Source organism: Somniosus microcephalus, unplaced genomic scaffold (assembly GCF_052327205.1).
Source record: "Somniosus microcephalus isolate GS21.2 unplaced genomic scaffold, FLI_Smic_1.0 unresolved_chr7, whole genome shotgun sequence".
Taxonomy (NCBI): domain Eukaryota; kingdom Metazoa; phylum Chordata; class Chondrichthyes; order Squaliformes; family Somniosidae; genus Somniosus; species Somniosus microcephalus.
Window position 1 is genome coordinate 9041373 of NW_028225185.1, and position 20274 is coordinate 9061646.

The 20274-nt window shown below is 45.5% G+C and overlaps 2 protein-coding genes across 2 annotated transcripts; one reads left to right on the forward strand and one right to left on the reverse strand.

The window, feature by feature from the left end:
• The first annotated feature begins 949 nt into the window (after positions 1-949).
• Positions 950-6054, forward strand: LOC147086458 (immunoglobulin alpha-2 heavy chain-like). Its single transcript, XM_085978355.1, has 6 exons — positions 950-992; positions 1634-1972; positions 2065-2367; positions 4961-5077; positions 5221-5279; positions 6010-6054. Exons 1-6 carry the CDS (start codon positions 950-952, stop codon positions 6052-6054), a joined length of 906 nt encoding a protein of 301 aa, XP_085834481.1.
• A 6284-nt stretch (positions 6055-12338) lies between these two features.
• LOC147086459 (uncharacterized) lies at positions 12339-19154 on the reverse strand. The gene is made up of 8 exons (XM_085978256.1): positions 19100-19154; positions 18131-18457; positions 17720-18040; positions 15326-15427; positions 15197-15227; positions 14927-14979; positions 14377-14425; positions 12339-12543 (listed from the first exon to the last, which is right to left on the reverse strand). Exons 1-8 carry the CDS (start codon positions 19152-19154, stop codon positions 12339-12341), a joined length of 1143 nt encoding a protein of 380 aa, XP_085834382.1.
• Between the last annotated feature and the right edge of the window lie 1120 nt (positions 19155-20274).

Here is a 20274-nt window from a genome sequence, read left to right on the forward strand (position 1 = left end):
ACAGTGCAGCGCTCTCTCTGTAGTGCACACCCAACAGTGCAGCGCTCCCTCAGTACTGCCCCTCTGACAGTGCAGCACTCCCTCAGTACTGCCCCTCCGACAGTGCAGCACGCCCTCAGTACTGCCCCTCCGACAGTGCAGCACTCCCTCAGCACCGCAATGGGGGTGTCGGCCTGGATTATGTGTTCAGGCCTCTGGAGTGGGACCTGAACAACACACTGATCTTCTCCCTCAGAAGCGAGAGTGCTACCCACTGAGCCACGGCTGACACAGAATGAGTAACAGGATCAAATCCTGCAACAAAGATACAGGCGGCATTCAGATCCTGGGTAAAACAGTTAAAGAAAGAAGGACTGTCACCTCTTATAGCATGTCCCAACACTGGCACTGGGGTGTCGGACTAGATTTTTGTGCTCAAGTCTCTGGAGTGGAACTATGAACCCAGAACCTTCTGACTCGGAGGCGAGAGTGCTGCCCACTGAGCCGCGCCTGATATAATTGCACCTTTCTTCAATCTACTCTATTTTTGTTGGTACAAGTAAGGGTGTATGAATGAATGGGTTCTGGACCAATAATAAGCAACGCTCGGAATAGGATCATGTTCTCGCGCCCACACGAATGACACAATCAGTCCGGTGCGTGCAATTCAGCACTGCCTGCCTTCAATTCACAGTTTAATCAGCCTACACTGCACGCCGACTTTCACGCCTGTTTAACACGAATTGGAATACATTGCCCTTTGCAGACAGATCTGTGGGTGGGCGTTTAATGTGTCAACCGGAAACCCGCAGCGAGCCTTGACATTGAGCTGTATTTTCCAGCCTGCTATTTTTAAAACGCAATTTCCGCAGGTGTGCCTTTCACATCTCTTGCGAGCCGGGCCCCTCGCAAAGATATCCCGGCACAGTGTTCAGTGTGCAGCTCACAGCAAGGGCCTCGGTCGCCGGCAATGAGCTTCTTAACACCCTGCGCGCTGTTCCATCTCTTTCCAGGTCAGTCTTATGTGCTTCTACTTCATGGCGGAATTCTGGCGTTATATCATTGAGCTAGACAGACAAGTAGAAAATTGCGCGCTGTATTCTGTAATATTAGTGTTGTGTTGAAGGACTGGATTTTCTCAGGCGAATGAAATTCGAACAAATGTCAATATTTTCCATTTTTCGGATGCCCCGTCCGCCCTATCAGGTGGAGGTAAAAGATCCCACGGCCACTATTGGAAGGAGAGCTGGGGAGTTCTGCCCGGTGTCCTTGGGGCCAATATTACATTCCTCAATCAACATCACAGGTTACCTGGTCATTATCACATTGCAGTTTATGGGAGCTTGCTGTGCACAATTTGGAAGCCGCGTTTCCTACATTAGAACAGTGACTACACTTCATAAAAGTACTTAATTGGCTGTAAATATTTTACTTTCTTTCTCTCTTTCTTTCTTTCTTTCTTCCTTTCGTTCCTTCTCCTGTTACAGGCTTAATTTTAACCCCCAGCATTTGACTCATTTAGATATTAGAATCCATGATCATTAATGATCTGTTGGTCCTATTCACAGTTTACTGCTGTACCCGTTTCTTTAGAGGAATCGGTGTTTATTTCTGCCGTGTAACAGACCCTCTTGTGAATATGCTGTTCTCTCAGTTATTGTCTCTCGGGCAGTTTTTGGCCAGAATCCGCCGGTTGAGACTCTCTCCGTTGGAAGTATCTTTAAGGTAGATTGTCACACGGGTGGGTTGGCAGCAGGAGCTGTAAACTGGTACAAGCGGCAGCACCGAGAGCCTCTGGAGCTGGTTTACACCGTGTGGAAGGACATGCCTCCTAAAGGAAGATTTTCCGGGCAAGTTAATGACGAATCCAGTATTTACTCTCTGGTTGTGAAAGATGTCCAGAGGAATGATTCGGGGGTCTATTACTGCGCAGCTATGAAATCTAGCGGAATGCCCTTTATATTCGGAAACGGCTCGAAATTGTTCATTGCAGGTAAGAATTGCGTTTGTTTCACTCATTTTATCATAAATAACGACGAATTTACGTCGAATAGTAATAGTATTTTAACCCCCCAAACTCCCCAGGGTCTCCGGAAATCTTTCTCTTAACTCCGCCGCCGGATGAAATTCCCTCTCTGGAAAGGGTCCCATTGATGTGTTTGGTGAAAAGCCCGTCTCCCGATTCACTTCCCATTCGCTGGAATGTTTCCGGACGGGTTACTGAGGGACGGGGCGATTCCGGGACAATAGACCCGGACGGGACGTTCACTGTCAGGAGTCACATCAGCCTCTCGGCGGAAACTTGGAGCAGCGGCGCTGTTTGTACTTGCGCCGTTCCAATCAACTCCACTGGGGATCTGATCAGTGAAAGTGTCTCATCTCAGAGAGGTGACTATTGGCAGTGACCCTTTACTAATATCTTCAATCCTGATGTAAAAGTTAATTGTTAGCAATATCACTTTATACATTCAAAGTCGCTGCCTTTCTGCGTGTCCATGTAGAATTACACAATCATTGATCTCTCTCAATATTGCAGCGTTGAGCTTTCTGAATTATAAACTCCATCTGTCTAGCTAGGCCCTAGGTATATGGTGGGAGAGAATGTCTCGGTCTGAGCTGTCCATGGGTAAAATGGGAACATTTACCTGCCATTTCCAGTTAATCAGTTTCTCTCTCGATGCCTATATGTAGGTATCGGTATTACACAGTATGTACAGCACAGAGACAGGCCATCCGGCCTAACATGTGCCAGTGTTTATGCTCCACACGAGTCCCCTCCCATCCTACTTCATGATAACCCCATCAATATCCATCTATTCCTTTTTCCCTCATGTGTTTATCTAGATTCCCCATAAATGCATCTGTGCTATTCGCCTCAACCACTCCCTGTGGTAGCGAGTTCCACATTCTCACCACTCTCTGGGTAAAGAAGTTTCTCCTGAATTCCCCATTGGCTTTAATAGTGTCTATCTTATATTTATGGCGCCTAGGCCTGGTCTTTCCCCTCAGCCAAGTGGAAACATCTTCTCTACGTCCACTCTGTCAAACGTTTTATTAGAGTAGATAGAGAGAGAATGTTTCCACTTGTGGGGAAGAGCATAACTAGAGGCCATCAATATAAGATAGTCACCAAGAAATTCAATAGGGAATTCAGGAGAAACGTCTTTACCCAAAGAGTGGTGTGAATGTGGAACTCGCTACCACAGGGAGTGGTTGGAGCCAATAGTAGCGATGCATTTAAAGGGGGAGGCTGGACAAACACATGAGGGAGAAGGGAATAGAGGGTTACGCTGATAGATTTAGATGAGGAAAGACGGGAGGAGGCTCGAGTGGATCATAAACGCCGGCATGGACTTGTTGGGACGAATGAGCTGTTTCTGTGCCGTATATCCTATGTAATCCTATGTAAATCTTTTCATAATCTAAAGTCCTCCATCAGGTCACCTCTCAGTCTTCACTGTTGTAGAGAAAAGAGCCCCAGCCTGTTCAATCTTTCCTGATAGGTATAACGTCTCAATTCTGATATCATCTTAGTAAATCTCTTTGTATCTTCTCCAGTGTCTCTATATCCTCTTTATAATATGGAGCCCAGAAATATTCACAGTATTCCAAGTGTGGTCCATCCAAGGTTCGATAGAAATTTAAAATATCTTCTCTGCTTTTCAAATCTGTCCCTCTAGATATGAGCCTCAGTGCTTGGTTTGCCTTTTTATGGCATTATTAACCTGCGTCGCTACTTTTAGTGATTTGTGTATCTGTACCTCCAGAGCCCTCTGCTCCTCTACTCCATTTAGACACTTATTTTCCAAGGAGTAGGTGACCTCCTTAGTCTTCCTACCCAAACGGTTTCTATCGAATGTTCCATCTAAGAGAGGAGAAAGGTGTCACTTGGGTTACCGTAGACCAGATGTGTTGCGGACAAAAGCTTAGAATCCGTAATTTGAACTGAAAGTGGTGAGCATTTCTAAATGGCTGGGCTAGTTAAGGACAACCAGCACCCATTTGTGAAAGTGGAGTCGTGTTTAACAAATTTAATAGAACTTTTGTAGAAGTGACCGATTGGATAGTTAATGGGATTGCTTTAGATGTAAGGTGTATGGATTTCCAGAAGGCGTTTGATAAGGTGTTGCTAAGAGGGCTTTTGGGAAACACTTTAGAGGTATTGTGTAAAGGAGATGTGGCAGCATTGATGGAAAGGTAGATGACAGACAAGAAATAAGGAGGTAGGGTAAATGTTTATTCCTCGGATTGGCGACGTGTTGGGAATGGTGCATTCCAGGGGACAGTGTGGGCTTTGGAGTTTGTTTTGGATTGATACAGGAATATGGAGGGAGAGCCGGGTAATGGGATTAGTTTTGGATCCATCTACCAAAGAGCCGGCACAAACATGGAGGGCCTCATAGTCTCCTTCTGTGCCCCACCCTTCGATAGGTTCATGGTTATATGGTTCTGTCTGTCTGTGCGCCTGTCTATTTGTTTGTTTGTCTGTCTGTCTGTCTGTCCTTCTGTATGTCTATCTATCTATCTATCTATTTGTCTAACTATCTATTTCTCTCTCTAACTCATTCCCTCTATCATCTATCTATCTATCTATCTATCTATCTATCTATCTATCTATCTATCTATCTATCTATCTATCTATCTATCTATCTCTCTGCCTCTCTCTCTGTCTGTCTCTCTCTCTCTATATATATATATCTACATATCTATCTATCTCTCTCTCTATCTATCTATCTATCTATCTCTCTCTCTCTATCCATCTATCTATCTATCTATCTTTACCTTCACTTATCTAATGATTTTCAGCAACATTTTTAATTTGTTCTCGTGATGTTGGTGACGCTGGTGAGTCTGTTATTGATTGTCCATCCCTAGTGGTCCTGAGAAGGTGGTGGTGGGCCTCCTTGAACCTTCTGCAAGAACCAGAAGGCTCGGGTTACGGGAATTTTTTCAATAAAAGGTTGTTTTGTTCTTTCTTCAGAGCCCCCGCTACAAGCCAGCTGCAGATTGCTGCTTTACGGGAGTTCGGCGGCGGCGCTTCTCCTTCTGCTGATGGTTATTGTCGCCGCGGGAAGGAGCTGCAGGAACCGGCGGTCAGGTAGCGGTTGTCGGGAGGCGCTCCAACTCCATGGCGCTCCCAATCAATCCATTTATTGTGTCATTGGCTCATTACATGTTAGTGGGCCGGTTCAGTGTGAAATGTGTTCATTTAGACTGAGATTAAGTTTCACTTTATATCAGGCAACACGGACAGCGATCAGAAATTGACGGATTGGAGACCACGTGCACAAGACAAGGAGGTAGATATGAAAATAATTGTTTTTGCTTAACACATGTCGATACCTTGCACAGATTTTAACCCAATGTTCAAGACTCATGGTTAATGAGTCTATACATCTTTGCATAGTGAGCAATACAGGATATCTCTGTTTTCCTTTAATGTAAAACTGCGAATGTAGATTAAAAAATATAGATCTGGAAATTTAAATTGCAGAATGATGATTCACCAGAGTGATACCCGGGGGTAAAAGGGTTAAATTATGAGGACTGGTTACACAGACTCGGGCTTGTATTCCCTCGAGTATAGAATATTAAGGGGTGATCTGATCGAGGTGTTTACGATGATTAAAGGATTCGATGGGGTAGATCGAGAAAAACTATTTCCTCTGGTGGGGGGAGTCCGGAAGAAGGGGCGTCACCTTAAATTAGAGCCAGGCCGTTCAGGGGTGATGTCGGGAAGCACTTCTTCACACAAAGGGTGGTGGAAATCTGGAACTCTCTCCCCCAAAAATTTGTTGAGGTTAGGGATCAATTGAAAATTCCAAAACGGAGAGATTTTTAATAGATTCTTGTTGGGTAAGTGTATTAAGGGTTAGGCAAATAAGGCGGGTAGATGGAGTTAACATACAGATCAGCCATGATCTGACTGAATGTAGGAACGTGCTCGAGGGTCTGAACGGCTTCCTCCTGTCCCTCTGTTCCTATGATGATGATGTGGGCCATGATAATGGTTTCTGTTTGCTCTCATAGACTCTTTACGCCCACCTGGCGTTTAACGCCGTTACGACCCTTTGACGGGAAAGGAAAGCGAGGGCCTGCCGGATATGAAGCGTTGTGGAAAGTTGCCTCTGCTTTGCTCTCAATGTGGGATCAGTAAGACACGCTGCTCAGTAACAATTCAAGCCAGCTTTTCCTCAATTGTGTGCTGCTTCCGCGTGCTTATGGGATCCATTGACAGGAAATTGTCAATCTCATTCAGAAGACCAACCAGTGCAGTAGAGCCCTGAGGTGTGAACCCTTCCGAGAGAATTTGATACGCCGGGTTCAAGTCCCAAAGCACTGCAGAAATCCGACTATTGGAAGCAGTGGCTTGCAGCTAAAGGGTTTAATTGCTACCTTCACTGAGTCTCACTGCGGCGATCTCACGTTCTGTGACCGACTTGATGCACATTTATCAATAATTAACCCTCACTCGGAAGAGAGACTGACCAATGCAGAACCGGCGTATCGCCTGCTGGAGAGTCTTAACGCCGAACAGAACCAACGCAATTTCAAGCGCATTTTGCAAATGGGAAATTTCGGCCCAAAGCGGAAATTCTAAACATATTTAACGTCGCTCTTACACATCGTCCGCTACTCTTAAGATGACACATCGCCTGCAGTTTCGGTTCAATATCGACATTTTTTTCCTGTCCTGTATTAGTGTTTTTAGATACATTTTGCGTCTTTGTATGTGAGCACGATATAATTCAAATAATCTTTACAGTGCATCAGTGTCCGAGTTCCAAACGCAATAAAATAGGTTTTCAAACTCCAGCATTGTGTTTGTGATTCCAGCCCCTGGTTCATTCAATCCAGATGCGCTCAGTGTATCTCTAACGCCGATTTACAATGCACATTTATAGAGCATATTTATGCGGTTCAAAAGAGGCTCTCAAAACGACTGGACAGCTCAGGCACTGCCTCGGGATTTAGGCTGCATTGATATTAAAGCTGGAGTTTAGAAGAATGAGAAGTGATGTCATTGAAACATATAAAATTCTTACAGGGCTTGACAGGGTAGATGCAGGGAGCATGTTTCCCCTGGCTGGGGGGTCCAGAACAAGGGGTCACAGTCTCAGAATACCGGGTCGGCCATTTAGGACTGAGATGAGGAGGAATTTCTTCACTCAGAGGCTGGTGAATCTTTGGAAATCTCTGCCCCGTAGGGCTTTGGAGGCTCAGTCGCTGAGTATATTCAAGACAGAGATCGATAGATTTTTGGACAGTAGGGGACTCAAGGGATATGGGGATAGTGCAGGAAAGTGGAGATGAGGTAGAAGATCAGCCATGATCTTATTGAATGGCAGAGCAGGCTCGAAGGCCCAAATGGCAGATTCCTGCTCGTATTTCTTATATTCTTATGTAAATGGCCCCCGAATGTTCACTGGTTCTGTCCTGGGAGTGAACTCTGTCACATTTACTATCGAAAGTAGATTATTTTAAATCCATCTGCTCTTTTTTAATAATGGCCCAGAAATTAGGTTCAGTGCAAGCCCCCGATGTGCACTCACCCGGCGCTATGACATCTGAAGCCTGGGCCTGCTTGGAATTCCTGTCACAGGCCCGGTTCCGATGTCGGCGCGCTGTGCTTACCTGACCCAGCGGCGTAGTTAGTGCGATGTGCCGGCTGGGATCAGATGAGCACTGTGCAGCCAATCAGGGGAGGGGAAACTTCATTCATGAGTTTGATAGTAAGAACTGTCAAACTCATGAAAAGTACGGGCGCCCAAAAGAGTAGTTTAACTTTAAATAAAATTTAAAAAAACATCCCAATAATTAAATGATCTAGAAATAACGTTAAAACACTATTTTAAACAATTAATCAAATTTTTGAAAAAAATAACTTTAAAAAAAATCGGGTCTAAAACTACACTTACTTTACTGTACAGTCCTTAAAAACAATAAAGCTGTGGAAAAAATGTTATCATTTGAAGTAATAGACCACTTGCCTTAAAGAATGAAGTCCTTACATCTTTTTACATACACACGTGCAAACCTATGGAAAAAACGGAATTTCAGCGCGCACGCGCAGACTCCTGGGTGCACGCCTTGGTTCAGAGGACAGGAAATGCCGGTTTTCCGTGCATGCGCTGTGCATGCTGAAAACCGGCATGAAGTGTGGGCCCACGCGCCAGTGCCCCGTCCGTGCTCACGCGTTGGGCCCGGAATTACAGGGCCAACATAGTTAAGTGGTTTTGTCAGCAAATGTATGGTTGCTTTTACCCATTATTAGTGTCTGTTAATTCTTTGAAAATACGTTTTCAAATGTGATAGAGTGTCTGGGGTGCCGTTACACAAATCACTAAAAGTAGTGGCACAGGTTAACAAGGCCAATAAAACAAGCAAACCAAAGCACTGGGGTTAATTTCTAGAGGGATAGAATTGAAAAGCAGAGTTGTGTTAAACTTGTATCGAACATTGGTTAGACCACACTTGGAGCACTGTGCACAGTTCTGGTCTCCATAAACCTTGGTTAGACCACACTGGAGCATTGTGCACAGTTCTGGTCTCTATATACCTTGGTTAGATCACACGTGGAGCATTGTGCACAGTTCTGGTCTCCATAAATCTTGGTTAGACCACACTTGGAGCATTGTGCACAGTTCTGGTCTCCATAGACCTTGGTTAGACCACACTTGGAGCACTGTGCACAGTTCTGGTCTCCATATACCTTGGTTAGACCACACTGGAGCATTGTGCACAGTTCTGGTCTCCATAAACCTTGGTTAGACCACACTTGGAGCATTGTGCACAGTTCTGGTCGCCATAGACCTTGGTTAGACCATACTTGGAACACTGTGCACAGGTCTGGTCACCATAGACCTTGGTTAGACCAGACCTGGTGCACTGTGCACAGGTCTGGTCTCCATTGACATTGGTTAGACCACGCTTGGAGCACTGTGTACAGTTCAGGTCTCCATCGACATTGGTTAGACCAAACGTGGAGCACTGTGCACGGATCTGGTCTCCATAGGCCCTGGTTAGACCACACTTGGAGCACTGTGCACAGTTCCGGTCTTCATAGACCTTGGTTAGACCACACTTGTAGCACTGTCTACAATTCTGGTCTCCATATTATAAAAATGATATAGAGGCACTGGAGAAGGTGCAAAAAAAGACGTACAAGGATGATACAGAACTGAGAGGTTATACCTATCAGGAAAGGATGAACAGGCTGGGGCACTTTTCACTAGAAAAGAAAAGGCTGAGGAGTGACCTGATAGAGGCATTTAAGATTATGGAAGGGTTTGATAGGAAGAGAAGTTGTTTTGACTTGTGAAGTGACCAGAACTAGGGGCCATACATATAACATAGTCACCATTAAATACAATGAGTTCAGCAGAAACTTCTTTACCCAGAGAGTGGTGAGAATGTGGAACTCGCTACCACAGGGAGTGGTTGAGGTGAATAGCATAGATGCATTCAAGGGGAAGCTAGATAAACACACGAGGGAGAAAGGAATAGAAGGTTATGCTGATGGGGTAAGATGAGGAGGGGTGGGAGAGGGCTCGTGTGGAGCAGAAACACCGGCACTGACCAGTGGGTCAGAATGGCCTGTTTTTGTGCTGTGAACACTTTGTAACTTTGTAAAGCAGAACCCTTCGGCTGTGACTGAAAGCGGTTTGCTGGCGATGTTAATAATTCGCAGCAGTAACACAATTCGGTCTTCACATTAGGAATTCTGTCAAATATAAGAGTAAAATTCAAAGGCTGTTTGGTCCAGATGCTGTGATATATTTCGGGCACACCTTCGATTTCATATAAATTTAAAATCTGGGTATGAGGCCGTTGGTGTGGTGATTAATGGATAATTGAGCTGGTTATTAGGCTCTGATCTCATCGAGAATCTCTTGTAATTCATGTACCGAGGGGATAGAAACTTACCGAAATTAACAATGGCCCTGAATATTCGGGTCGGAGGCTTCCCGCAGGTGCAAGCCCCCGACCTACACTTACCTTGCGCGCCGGCCGTTGAGCTGTAGGGCCCCGTGGAATTCCGATCCGGGGCCTGGTCCAGCTGCCGGCGTGCAGTGCTTGCGTATCCAAGGGGCGCAGTTAGTTCGAAGCATCCCCTGGGATCACGTGGGCCATTGGCAGCCAATCTGGGCAGGGAATGCTCCATTCATAAGTCTGACAGGAAGTGCTGTCAAGACTTATAAATACTACGGCCCCAAAATAACACTAAACCTTCAAATAAATGTAAAAAAAAATCACATTTTTAAAATAAACTACAAATTACATGAAATTACTATTTTAAACAATAATTTAAATTTTTGAAAAAAATAATTTTATATTCTAACGGGGCTAAAAATAAACTTACCTTGCTTTAAAGTATTTAAAAATAATAAATCTGTGGAAAAAATGTTTTAATTTTCATTAATTCACCACTTACCTTGTAAAAAGCAGGCCTTACGCCTGCTTTTTACATTTCTAACTTCTGCAGGCTTACGCTCCCGGAGAAACCTGTAAAAAAAATGTAAGTTTGATGCACACGCGCAGCCTCCCCCACGCACGCGTTCGACCTCTGAACCCCTTCGTTCAGAGGAACGGAAGTGCCGGTTTCCCGCGCATGCGCAGTGCATGCAGGAACCCGGCACTTCCATCAGGGCTACGGGTGAGTAGCCCGTGCGTACTCACCCGTGGAGACCCGAATTTCTGGGCCAATATTAATTCTGCTGTCAAAATATTCTGCACAGATATTGCAAAGAGTACTTGGAGACACTTGTCACAAGGTCACTGCAGGTGAAAAGGCCTTTCTGCCAAACGTAGCTCAGGAATCCAGAAAGGCTCTGACCGTCTCGCCCATCAGGGCAGCCAAACTGTTTCCTAAATGACTCCAGGGGTTTTCATTCACACCATCCTACCCAGAGGACCATTCCCTGTGCTGATCACTCTTTGTGTGATGAAGCTCCAGAAATCAGTCTTCGTTTGTCTTTCAGTAGTCCGAACTAATTATCCTACTAGCGACAGGAACAGAGGAACAGGGGGAGGCCATTCAGCCTCTGGAGCCTGTTCCGCCTTTCAGTTAGATCAGAGCTAACCTGTAGGTTAACTCCATCTAGCCGCCTTGGCCCCATAACCCTTAATACCCTTGCCAAGCAAAAATCTATCAATCTCAGTGTTGAAAATTTTTATTGACCCCCAGCCTCAACAGCTTTTTGGATGAGAAAGTTCAAGATTTCCACCACCCTTTGTGTGAAGAAGTGCTTCCTGACATCACCCCTGAACGGCCTGGCTCTAATTTTAAGGCTTTGCCCCCTTATTCTGGATTCCCCAACCAGAGGAAATAGTCGCTCTCTATCTACCCCATCGAATCCTTTAATCACCTTAAACACCTCAATAGGTCACTCCTTAATCTTCTAAACTCTGGAGAATACAAGGCTAGTCTATGGAACCTGTCCTTAGAATTTCACCCTTTTTTGCCCCGGCATCATCTTGGTGAACTTCGACCTGCTTTATAGAACCCTACAGTATAAATTAACATTAACAAGAACGCAGTTGTTATGAATTTGTTGAAAACCTCATGCGATTTATTGGACAGTTTCTGACAGGTGGTTTTCAAAGTGTCTTTGCCAGGAACAGTTTTTATTGCTCCTGAATCTCATTCGGTTGTACATGCTGATTCCAAACTAATCAGAAGGGGAATAGTTAGACTGATCTGACGCTGATGGATAAAGCAATATAACCACCTATGTTGCAATCCTGTCTCTGGCTTAATATTCTCTCCCAATGCTGTGCAAACCTGGGAGCTTGAACATAGGAATTGCTAGACGAGAAAAGGCCAAGGTTCACCGAGTTCACCTTCTACCATCCTGGTATTCGCATGATACAATGATAATGGGGTTGCAAGTATATCCTTCCTCAAATAAGGAGACCAAAACTGTACACAGTACGCCAGGTGTGGTCTCACCAATACCCTGTACAGTTGTATCAGGATTGCCCTGCTTTTATACTCCAAACCTCTTGCAATAAACCGACATTTCCAGCTGAATAGTCATTGAAGTTTTATCCTGATCACATTTAATTATAAGTGACGTATTGATCGATAGGAACCTCTCATGCAGCGTTACATTCGAAGAATAATTTATTTTATTTATACACAAGCATTTACAAATAAAATCTTGTTATTAACTGGAGCTGCAGGGTGAGCAGGAAAGGTTCAGAGAAACACCAAACCGAGAACTTTCTGCTCTGAATGTTTGTCTCACACTTGAATTACACTAATGCAGTGGAATATCTTTACAATACTCAAAGCACGTTCGTTTACATTGAACAGAAAGAGTCTTTGCAAACTCTGGCGAGGGCAGGCAGATAGTTTAGATGTTTGACGGGAGTCTCCGTGGCTCCCTTTTTCCCCCCGCAGGCTGTGGGTTCTTTTGTAAGTCCGGTCTCCTCCCGCATCCATCGGATCGAAACCCTCCGGGTTCGCGTCCGCGACCCGCCTTCTTTTTTGATGACTTTTCCGAGGCGGCAAATTCCAGAGAGGCGTAAAGTATCTGGCCTCGAGGGCCGCCCTGAGAGAGGAAAATATATTAAACATTGATATTTCAAGATATTTAAAGGCAGGTCAAACTATCTCGACATGCAGTCGTGTTTCATGTAATCAGAGAACGATGCAGCACAGAAGCAGGCCATTCGGCCCATCGTGCCTGTGCTGGCTCTTTGAAAGATCAGAGAACATAAGAATTAGGAGCAGGAGTCGGTCATACGGCCCCTCGAGCCTGCTTCGCCATTCAATAAGATCATGGCTGATCATCGACCTCAACTCCACTTTCCCACCCGATCCCCATATCCATTGATTCCCCTAGAGTCCAAAAATCTATCGATCTCAGTCTTGAATATACTCAAAGACTGAGCATCCACAGCCCTCTGGGGCAGAGAATTCCAAAGATTCACAACACTCTGAGTGAAGAAATTCCTCCTAAACTTCGTCTTAAATGACATACCCCTTATCCTGAGACTGTGGCCCCTGTTTCTAGACATTCCAGCCAGGGAAAACAACCAGCATCTACACTGTCAATCAATCCATTTCAGAATTTTGCATGTTTCAATGAGATCACCTCTCATTCTTCGAAACTCCAGAGAGTATAGGCGCAATCTAAACAATCTCTCATCTAGGGCAGCCCTCTCATCCCAGGAATCAATCTAGTGAACCTTTGTTGCACCGCCTCCAAGGCAAGTACATCCTTCCTTAGATAAGGAGACCAAAACTGTGCACAGTACTCCAGGTGTGGTTTCACCAAGGGCCTGTACAATTGTAGCAAGACTTCCTTACTCTTATACAGACACTCAGTCACTCTCACACACACACACACACAAAATCAACCACACCCAGACAGAGTCACACACACACTCAATTACACATACATACACACACTCAAATACACTCATACTCACACTCAGTGACACACGCACAATCAGTCATACCCAGACTGAATCACATGCCATCACACGTCCTATAAGAAAGAAAGACTTGCATTTCCACAGCATCTTTCATGGCCTCAGCACGTTCCAAAGCAGTTTACAGCCAATGAAATACTTTGGAATTGTATTTACTCTTGTAATATAGCAAACGTGGCAGCCAGTCTGCGCACAGCAAGCTCCCACAAACAGCAATGTGATAATGACCAGATACTCTGTTTTTTAATAATGTTGGTTGTGGGATAACTATTGGCCCAGGAAACCAGGGAGAACTCTCCTATGCTCTTCTTCGAGAAAGTGGCGTGAGTTATTTTACGTCCACCTGAGAGGGCAGACGGGGCCTCAGTTTAATCATCTCAAAGATGGCACCTGCGACGGTGCAGCACTCCCTTAGTACTGCCCCTCCGACAGTGCGGCGCTCCCTTAGTACTGCCCCTCTGACAGTGCGTCACTCCCTCATTACTGCCCCTCTGACAGTGTGGCGCTCCCTCATTACTGCCCCTCTGACAGTGCGGTGCTCCCTCAGTACTGCCCCTCCGACAGTGCAGCACTCCCTCAGTACTGCCCCTCCGACAGTGCAGCGCTCCCTCATTACTGCCCCTCTGACAGTGCGGCGCTCCCTCAGTGCTGGCCCTCTGACAGTGCGGCGCTCCCTCAGTACCGCACTGGGAGAACAGCCTAGATTTTTGTGCGAAGGCATTCTACCTGGAACATTAACCTATCCTTTCTATTGTCAGATGGGAAGAGGGCTGCAGGATTTGTTTGTTTCCAGTTGGAGCAACGAGTGCGATTCGCTGCAAATTAAAATCATCTGGACGATGACTTGCTCAATGCCAACCATGTGAAATATCCCACATGCAGCACATTGCACCCATCCCAGAAATCATCAAGTTCCTGTATATTATTGCAACAGGTTCACTGAACCTACTTACATGTATTGCACCCTGATGTGTCCACTTCGCCTCCATTTGATGGGTGTCACCTGTGTATTAACAGTTAAGAATATGAATTTAAATATGATCAATTCTGGCTAATCTATATCTAATTATAGAGGCACCATGCGCCAATGGGCCCCTAATATGCCAATGGTCCAGCAATACGCCAATGGTACCCCAATAAGCCAATGATCATCCAAAGGTCCAGCAATATGCCAATGGTACCCCAATAAGCCAATAATGCCCCAATACGCTAATTGTCCACCAATACCCCAATGGTACCCCATTATGCCAAATATCCCGCACTATACTAATGGTTCCCCAATACGCCAATGGATGGACATGGATGATCCACCCCCGGTCTCTGGCGTCTATTGTCCATCTGATACATAATTGTCAGCATTAATAACCAATAATTTGCCTTTCTGGAGATTCGGCTGACAGGAGAACGATGGCAGGACATTTTGATGGCGGGAAATGAACTTATTGATCTTTGAAATATTCCACAATTGATGTTCTATCTGCACCAACAATTCAACCCAACTCACCCAAGACTCGTTCATTTCTTCCCGCTCTTGTCGTTCTCTCTCTCAAACTAAAACTGTATGCAAATATAAATTTTAAACAAGCATTACTTCTTGTCAATCCTTGGTAACATGCCATAAATATTGTGAACAGAATTGTGGAATGGACTTTGAATCAATCTTAAAAGAATGTGGGATATGCTGAAATTGTAGTCGGGGTGAACTGGTTTTGACACAGTGTTAAATAGAGTGAGACTGTTACTGAGGAACTTTGTGAATGGTTCAGTTACTCACCTTTCATTGTGGGGTCTCTTGACTCGTTCTTCTGAAACAATTAACTGCAATTAGCATTTAACGCTTCGAGAAGAGAATCACATTAAACAAACATTTATTAAAATATTCCTCATAAACATAAATTCTCACCTGATCTGCCGCTTTTATGATTCCAAATGGAAATGAGGATCAAGACTAGAACCAGGATCACCGTGACAGTTATGGCAATGGGAAGGGACGGAATGCACCACTCTACAGAGAGAAACACATAGAAAATGCTGCTGGATCAAATCATTACTTTCTGGGATTCTCTTCTGAGAAGCTTAAAGCACTTACAATGAAGGAGCATCAGACTCGGGGTGTGAAAGGAAAAGCCAGCCAATGCGACTAATGTTGGACAAGTGAAAGTTGTGTCAAATTGACAGACGGCACTCTCAGTATTGCCCCATAATTTTAATAATGCACAATGAAAACATACTTTTTGAAAACAGAATCATAGAATGATTACAGCACAGAAGGAGGCCATTCAACCCATCGTGGCTGTGCCAGCTCGTTGGTGGAGCTACCCAATTAGTCCCATCCCCTTCTCTATCCCCATAGCCCTGTTAATGTTATCCCTTCAAGTGTTTATCCAGTTCCCTTTTGAAAGTTACTATTGAATCTGCTTCCACCGCTCTTTCAGGCAGCGCGTTCCAGATCACAATAACTCGCTGCAGAAAAAATTGTCTCCTCATGTCGCCTCTGGTTCTTTTGCTAATCACCTTCAATCTGTGTCCTCTGGTTACCGACTCTTCTGCCACTGGAAACCGTTTCTCGTTATTTATTCTATCAGAACCCTTCATGATTCATGATTGACCACTTCTATTAAATCTCCTCTTAAACTTCTCTGCTCTAAGGATTACAATCCCAGCTTCTCCAGTCTCTCCACATAACTGAAGTCACTCATTCCTGGAACCATTCTGGTAAATCTCCTCTGCATCCCTCTCCAAGGCCTTGACATCCTTCCTAAAGTGCGGTGCCCAGAACTGGACACAATACTCCAGCTGGCGCCCAAACATTGCTTTATAAAGGTTTAGCATAGCTTCCTTGCTTCTGTACTCTATTCCTCTATTGATAAAGCCAAAGAGTCCATATGTTTTTTAATAGTTTTCTCGACTTTTTCTGCCACCTTCAAAGATTTGTGCACATATAACCGCCATGTTTTATGAGTGATAAACTGGAATGATTACCCAATTTAACTGAGGCTTCATAACCCGATTACATGAAAATATATTCCACGCGGAAAGTGGGGATTGATAAGGAGGGTTTGTTCTTCAAAACAGGAAACGAGAAAATAAACAGGTGGAAATGAGCGCGAGTCTGATCCCAGCAGACGTGTTCAGCCAACTATTTCACGGCATCTCTTGACTAGTTTCAGGTCAGAAAGCACGCTCACTCCAATCCATTCCATCGCCCGTGTCCGCCCTTGCCTCAGCTCATCCGCTGCTGAAACCCTCATCCATGCCTTTGTTACCTCCAGACTTGACTATTCCAATGCACGCCTGGCTGGCCTCCCAGATTCCACCCTACATAAACTTGAGGTCATCTAAAACTTGGCTGCCCGTGTCCTAACCCGCACCAGGTCCCATTCGCCCATCTCCCCATTGCTCGCTGACCTACATTGGCTCCGGGTTAAGAAGCACCTCGATTTCAAAATTCTCATCCTTGTTATCAAATCCCTCCATGACTTCACCCAGTCTTATCTCTGTAAACTGCTTCAGCCCCACAATCACCCGAGATATCTGCGCTCCTCTAATTCTGCCCTCTTGAGCATCCCTGTTCAAAATCGCTCAACCTTTGGTGGTCGTGCCTTCTGTTGCCTAGGCACTAAGCTCTAGAATTTCCTGCTTAAACCTCTCCGCCTCTCTACCTCTCGTTCCTCCTTTAAGACGCCCCTTAAAACCTACCTCTTTGACCAAGCATTTGGTCACCTGCCCTAATTTATACTTATGGGGAACGGTGTCAAATTTGTTGTATTAAAATACCCTTGTGTAGCGCCTTGGGAGGTTTTACTACATTAAAGGCGCCATATAAATACAAATTCTTGTTGTTGTTGTTGATGCGCTGCCTGAGAAGCTGATTCACTACTAACTTTAAAAAGGGAATCGCATAAATACTTGAAGGCGAGAATCCTGCAAGGGCTGTGGGGAAAGAGCAGGGCGGAGTGGGATTAATTGGATAGCTCTTTCAAAGAGCCGACACAGGCACGATGGGCCGAATGGCCCTCTTCTGCGCTGTATCTTTCTAAGATGACACGCAGCAGAAATGTAAAGTCAGCCAAGAGCGGCGAAAGTTTTTACAAGACCTGTGAGGAAGGGTAAACATAGCTTATTTCAATGTATTTTATAACAGACTGACCACGCTATCTCTCCTAATATATAGATACTCATGCTTATCCCGTGGTGTTGTTTTATTTACAGACTTCAGGCGCTTAGGAGCGAGTGAACTACTCCAACTGACGCTAAAGCTGAATACTGACCTTCGCTATACAGACCACCGACTCACCTGCCACTGTTTTGGGGAGCGACACGCTCTTGGCCCAAGATTTGTCCTTGAAACCCAGCTCAACAATGCAGGTGCAGACCCCGCCGCTTCTCCAGGCTTCCCCCGAGGCCATCACATGGCTTCTGATGCTGTAGGTCCCGTCCGGGTCCAGTGTACCGGAATCGCTCCGTCCCTCGGTCATCTGGCCGGTAACGTTCGAGTAAATAGCAATCTGGTTCGAGGAAACCCCAGTGACCAAACACACCAAGGGGACGGTGTCCCTTAAATGCGGCTCCCCCGGCGGAGCAAACACCAGCACAGCCGTCTTGGGTGTGGAACTGTCTGGACAGGGATTGGGACGCAGTTAACTCTTAGTTTACACTGAATTATATTGCTGTGCATGATCTGAATTCAATTTGGTTTCGCTCTTACCTCCAACCAGCAGTGTAGATCCATTCTGGAGCGGTGCATAGCCGTCCCTATCAGCACAGTAATAGGAGCCAGTGTCAGCCACCTGCACATCGCGGTTTTCTGGGATAAATTTGGTGTGTCCACTTTTAGAAGTAAACTTGCAATCGGTCCGATCACAGGATGGGATATCGATTAGTCTCGGGGCTTCACCCACACGCTGCTTGTACCAGAAATAGCTATTGACAAATTCCACTTCATAATTCTGGTGACATTCCAATTGAACCGACTGGCCGACTCCGACTGTTACTGTGAAGGGGCTCCGAGACAGAAAGTGCTGAGACTCTGCAACTAGAGGGGTTATTGTTACATTAGAACTGATTATTGAGCGATAGAAAGAAGCCACGTTGAAACACTTCGCCTGTAATTTAAGAACAGCATCATTATTGCCTTCAGTTATTGCTGGTTATATCCATTCTCTATTTCCCCTTTACTTCACCTTACAGAGGGACTAGAAAGTAAACCAACATTATCAACAACAACTTTCTTTGATACAGCGCCTTTAACGTCATTAAACGGCCCAAGGCGCTTTACAGAAATTTAACACCGAGTCACAGAATTAGAGTCACACATATTAGGACAGGTGACCAAAAGCTGGGTCAAAGAGGGAGGTTTTAAGGAGAGTCTTAAAGGAGGAGAGAGAGGCGGAGAGGTTTAGGGAGGGAATTCCAGAGCTGAGGGCTCAGGCGGCTGAAGGCTCGGCCCGCCAATGCTGGAGCGATTAAAATTGGGGAAGTTCAAGAGGCCAGAATTGGAGGAGCGCAGAGATCTCGGAGGGTTGCAGGGCTGGAGCAGGTTACAGAGATAGGAAGGGGGAGAAAATATAGCCAAAAAGCTGTTAGCTCGGAAACACTTTCAACTTAGTAAACACAGTCCATTGTTTCCAGTTATTGCCTGATTCCAGTTAGGAGTTTGGAACCGTGTCCCACTCACCGTAAGGCCAGGACACGTGGACAATGAGGATCAGGGGAAAAGCTTTCTTGAACATCTCAAGGCCGGAACCGCGCTCAGTTATTCCCGTGCTCGCTCCCAACATCCTGCAGTGGGAGTGGGCGCCGAGTGACCCGAGCGCACACACAGTTGGTTACACCCCCTTCCGATGCAGTGGAAACTATCACGAGCTAAGCCTCTGGGTGCAGTATCCTGTTGCATCCCACGTCTCATGCATTATACATGTGGGCAGCGTCTGTGCGTCACAGCGGTCAGTCTAATGCAAATTGCAGAGTGGCCATAAAGAGCTTTCGATTATAGTTCGGAGAGGGTGGCAGAAAGGTCATTGTATGTATGTGTGCATTTGTCATTGTTCTGAATTTTAATTTTGGTTGTTAAAGTTTAGAAATGTATTTACTTCATTCACGGGATGTGGGCATCACTGGCAAGGCCGGCATTTATTGCCCATTCCTAGTTGCCCTTGAGAAGGTTGTGGTAAGCCGCCTTCTCGAACCGCTGCAGTCCGTGTGGTGAAGGTGCTCTCACAGTGCTGTTAGGGAGGGAGTTTCAGGATTTTCACCCAGCGACGATGAAGGAATGGCCGATATATTTCCAAGTCAGGATGGTTCAAAATCATGAGGGGTCTAGACAGAGTAGATAGAGAGAAACTGTTCCCATTGGCAGGAGGGTCGAGAATCAGAGGGCACAGATTTATGGAGATTGGCAGAAGAACCAAAGCGGACATGAGGAAATACTTTTTTATGCAACAATTATTTAGGATCTGAAATGCACTGCCTGAAAAGGTGGTGGAAGGAGACCCAATTATGGCTTTCAAAACGGAATTGGATAAGTATCTGAAGGGAAATTAATACAGGGCTACGGGGAAAGGGCGGGGGGTGGGACTAGCGGAAGTGCTCTTGCAGAGAGCCGGCACGGGCTCGACGGGCCGAATGTCCTCCTTCTGTGCTGCAACCATTCTATGATTCTATGATTCTATATCTGTGACTTGGAGGGGAACTTCGAGGTGGTGCTGTTCCCATTCACCTGCTGCCCCTGTCCTACTAGGTGGTGGTGGTCACGGGATTGGGAGGTGAAAGCCAGAGGTTCAGAATGTAATCCAAAAGCAGTGACGACACGGAAGCGTTTCCAGTCACCGAATAAATGAGGGACATTGAACC

Coding starts and splice junctions, on each gene's coding strand:
- LOC147086458 (XM_085978355.1), top strand. CDS start 950: ATGAGCTTCTTAACACCCTGCGCGCTGTTCCATCTCTTTCCAG. Junction 993..1,633: donor GCTGTTCCATCTCTTTCCAG/GTCAGTCTTATG, acceptor CTGTTCTCTCAG/TTATTGTCTCTCGGGCAGTT. Junction 1,973..2,064: donor CTCGAAATTGTTCATTGCAG/GTAAGAATTGCG, acceptor CAAACTCCCCAG/GGTCTCCGGAAATCTTTCTC.
- LOC147086459 (XM_085978256.1), bottom strand. CDS start 19,154: ATGTTCAAGAAAGCTTTTCCCCTGATCCTCATTGTCCACGTGTCCTGG. Junction 15,228..15,325: donor TCATAAAAGCGGCAGATCAG/GTGAGAATTTAT, acceptor TAATTGTTTCAG/AAGAACGAGTCAAGAGACCC. Junction 14,980..15,196: donor AAGAGACCCCACAATGAAAG/GTGAGTAACTGA, acceptor ATTTGCATACAG/TTTTAGTTTGAGAGAGAGAA.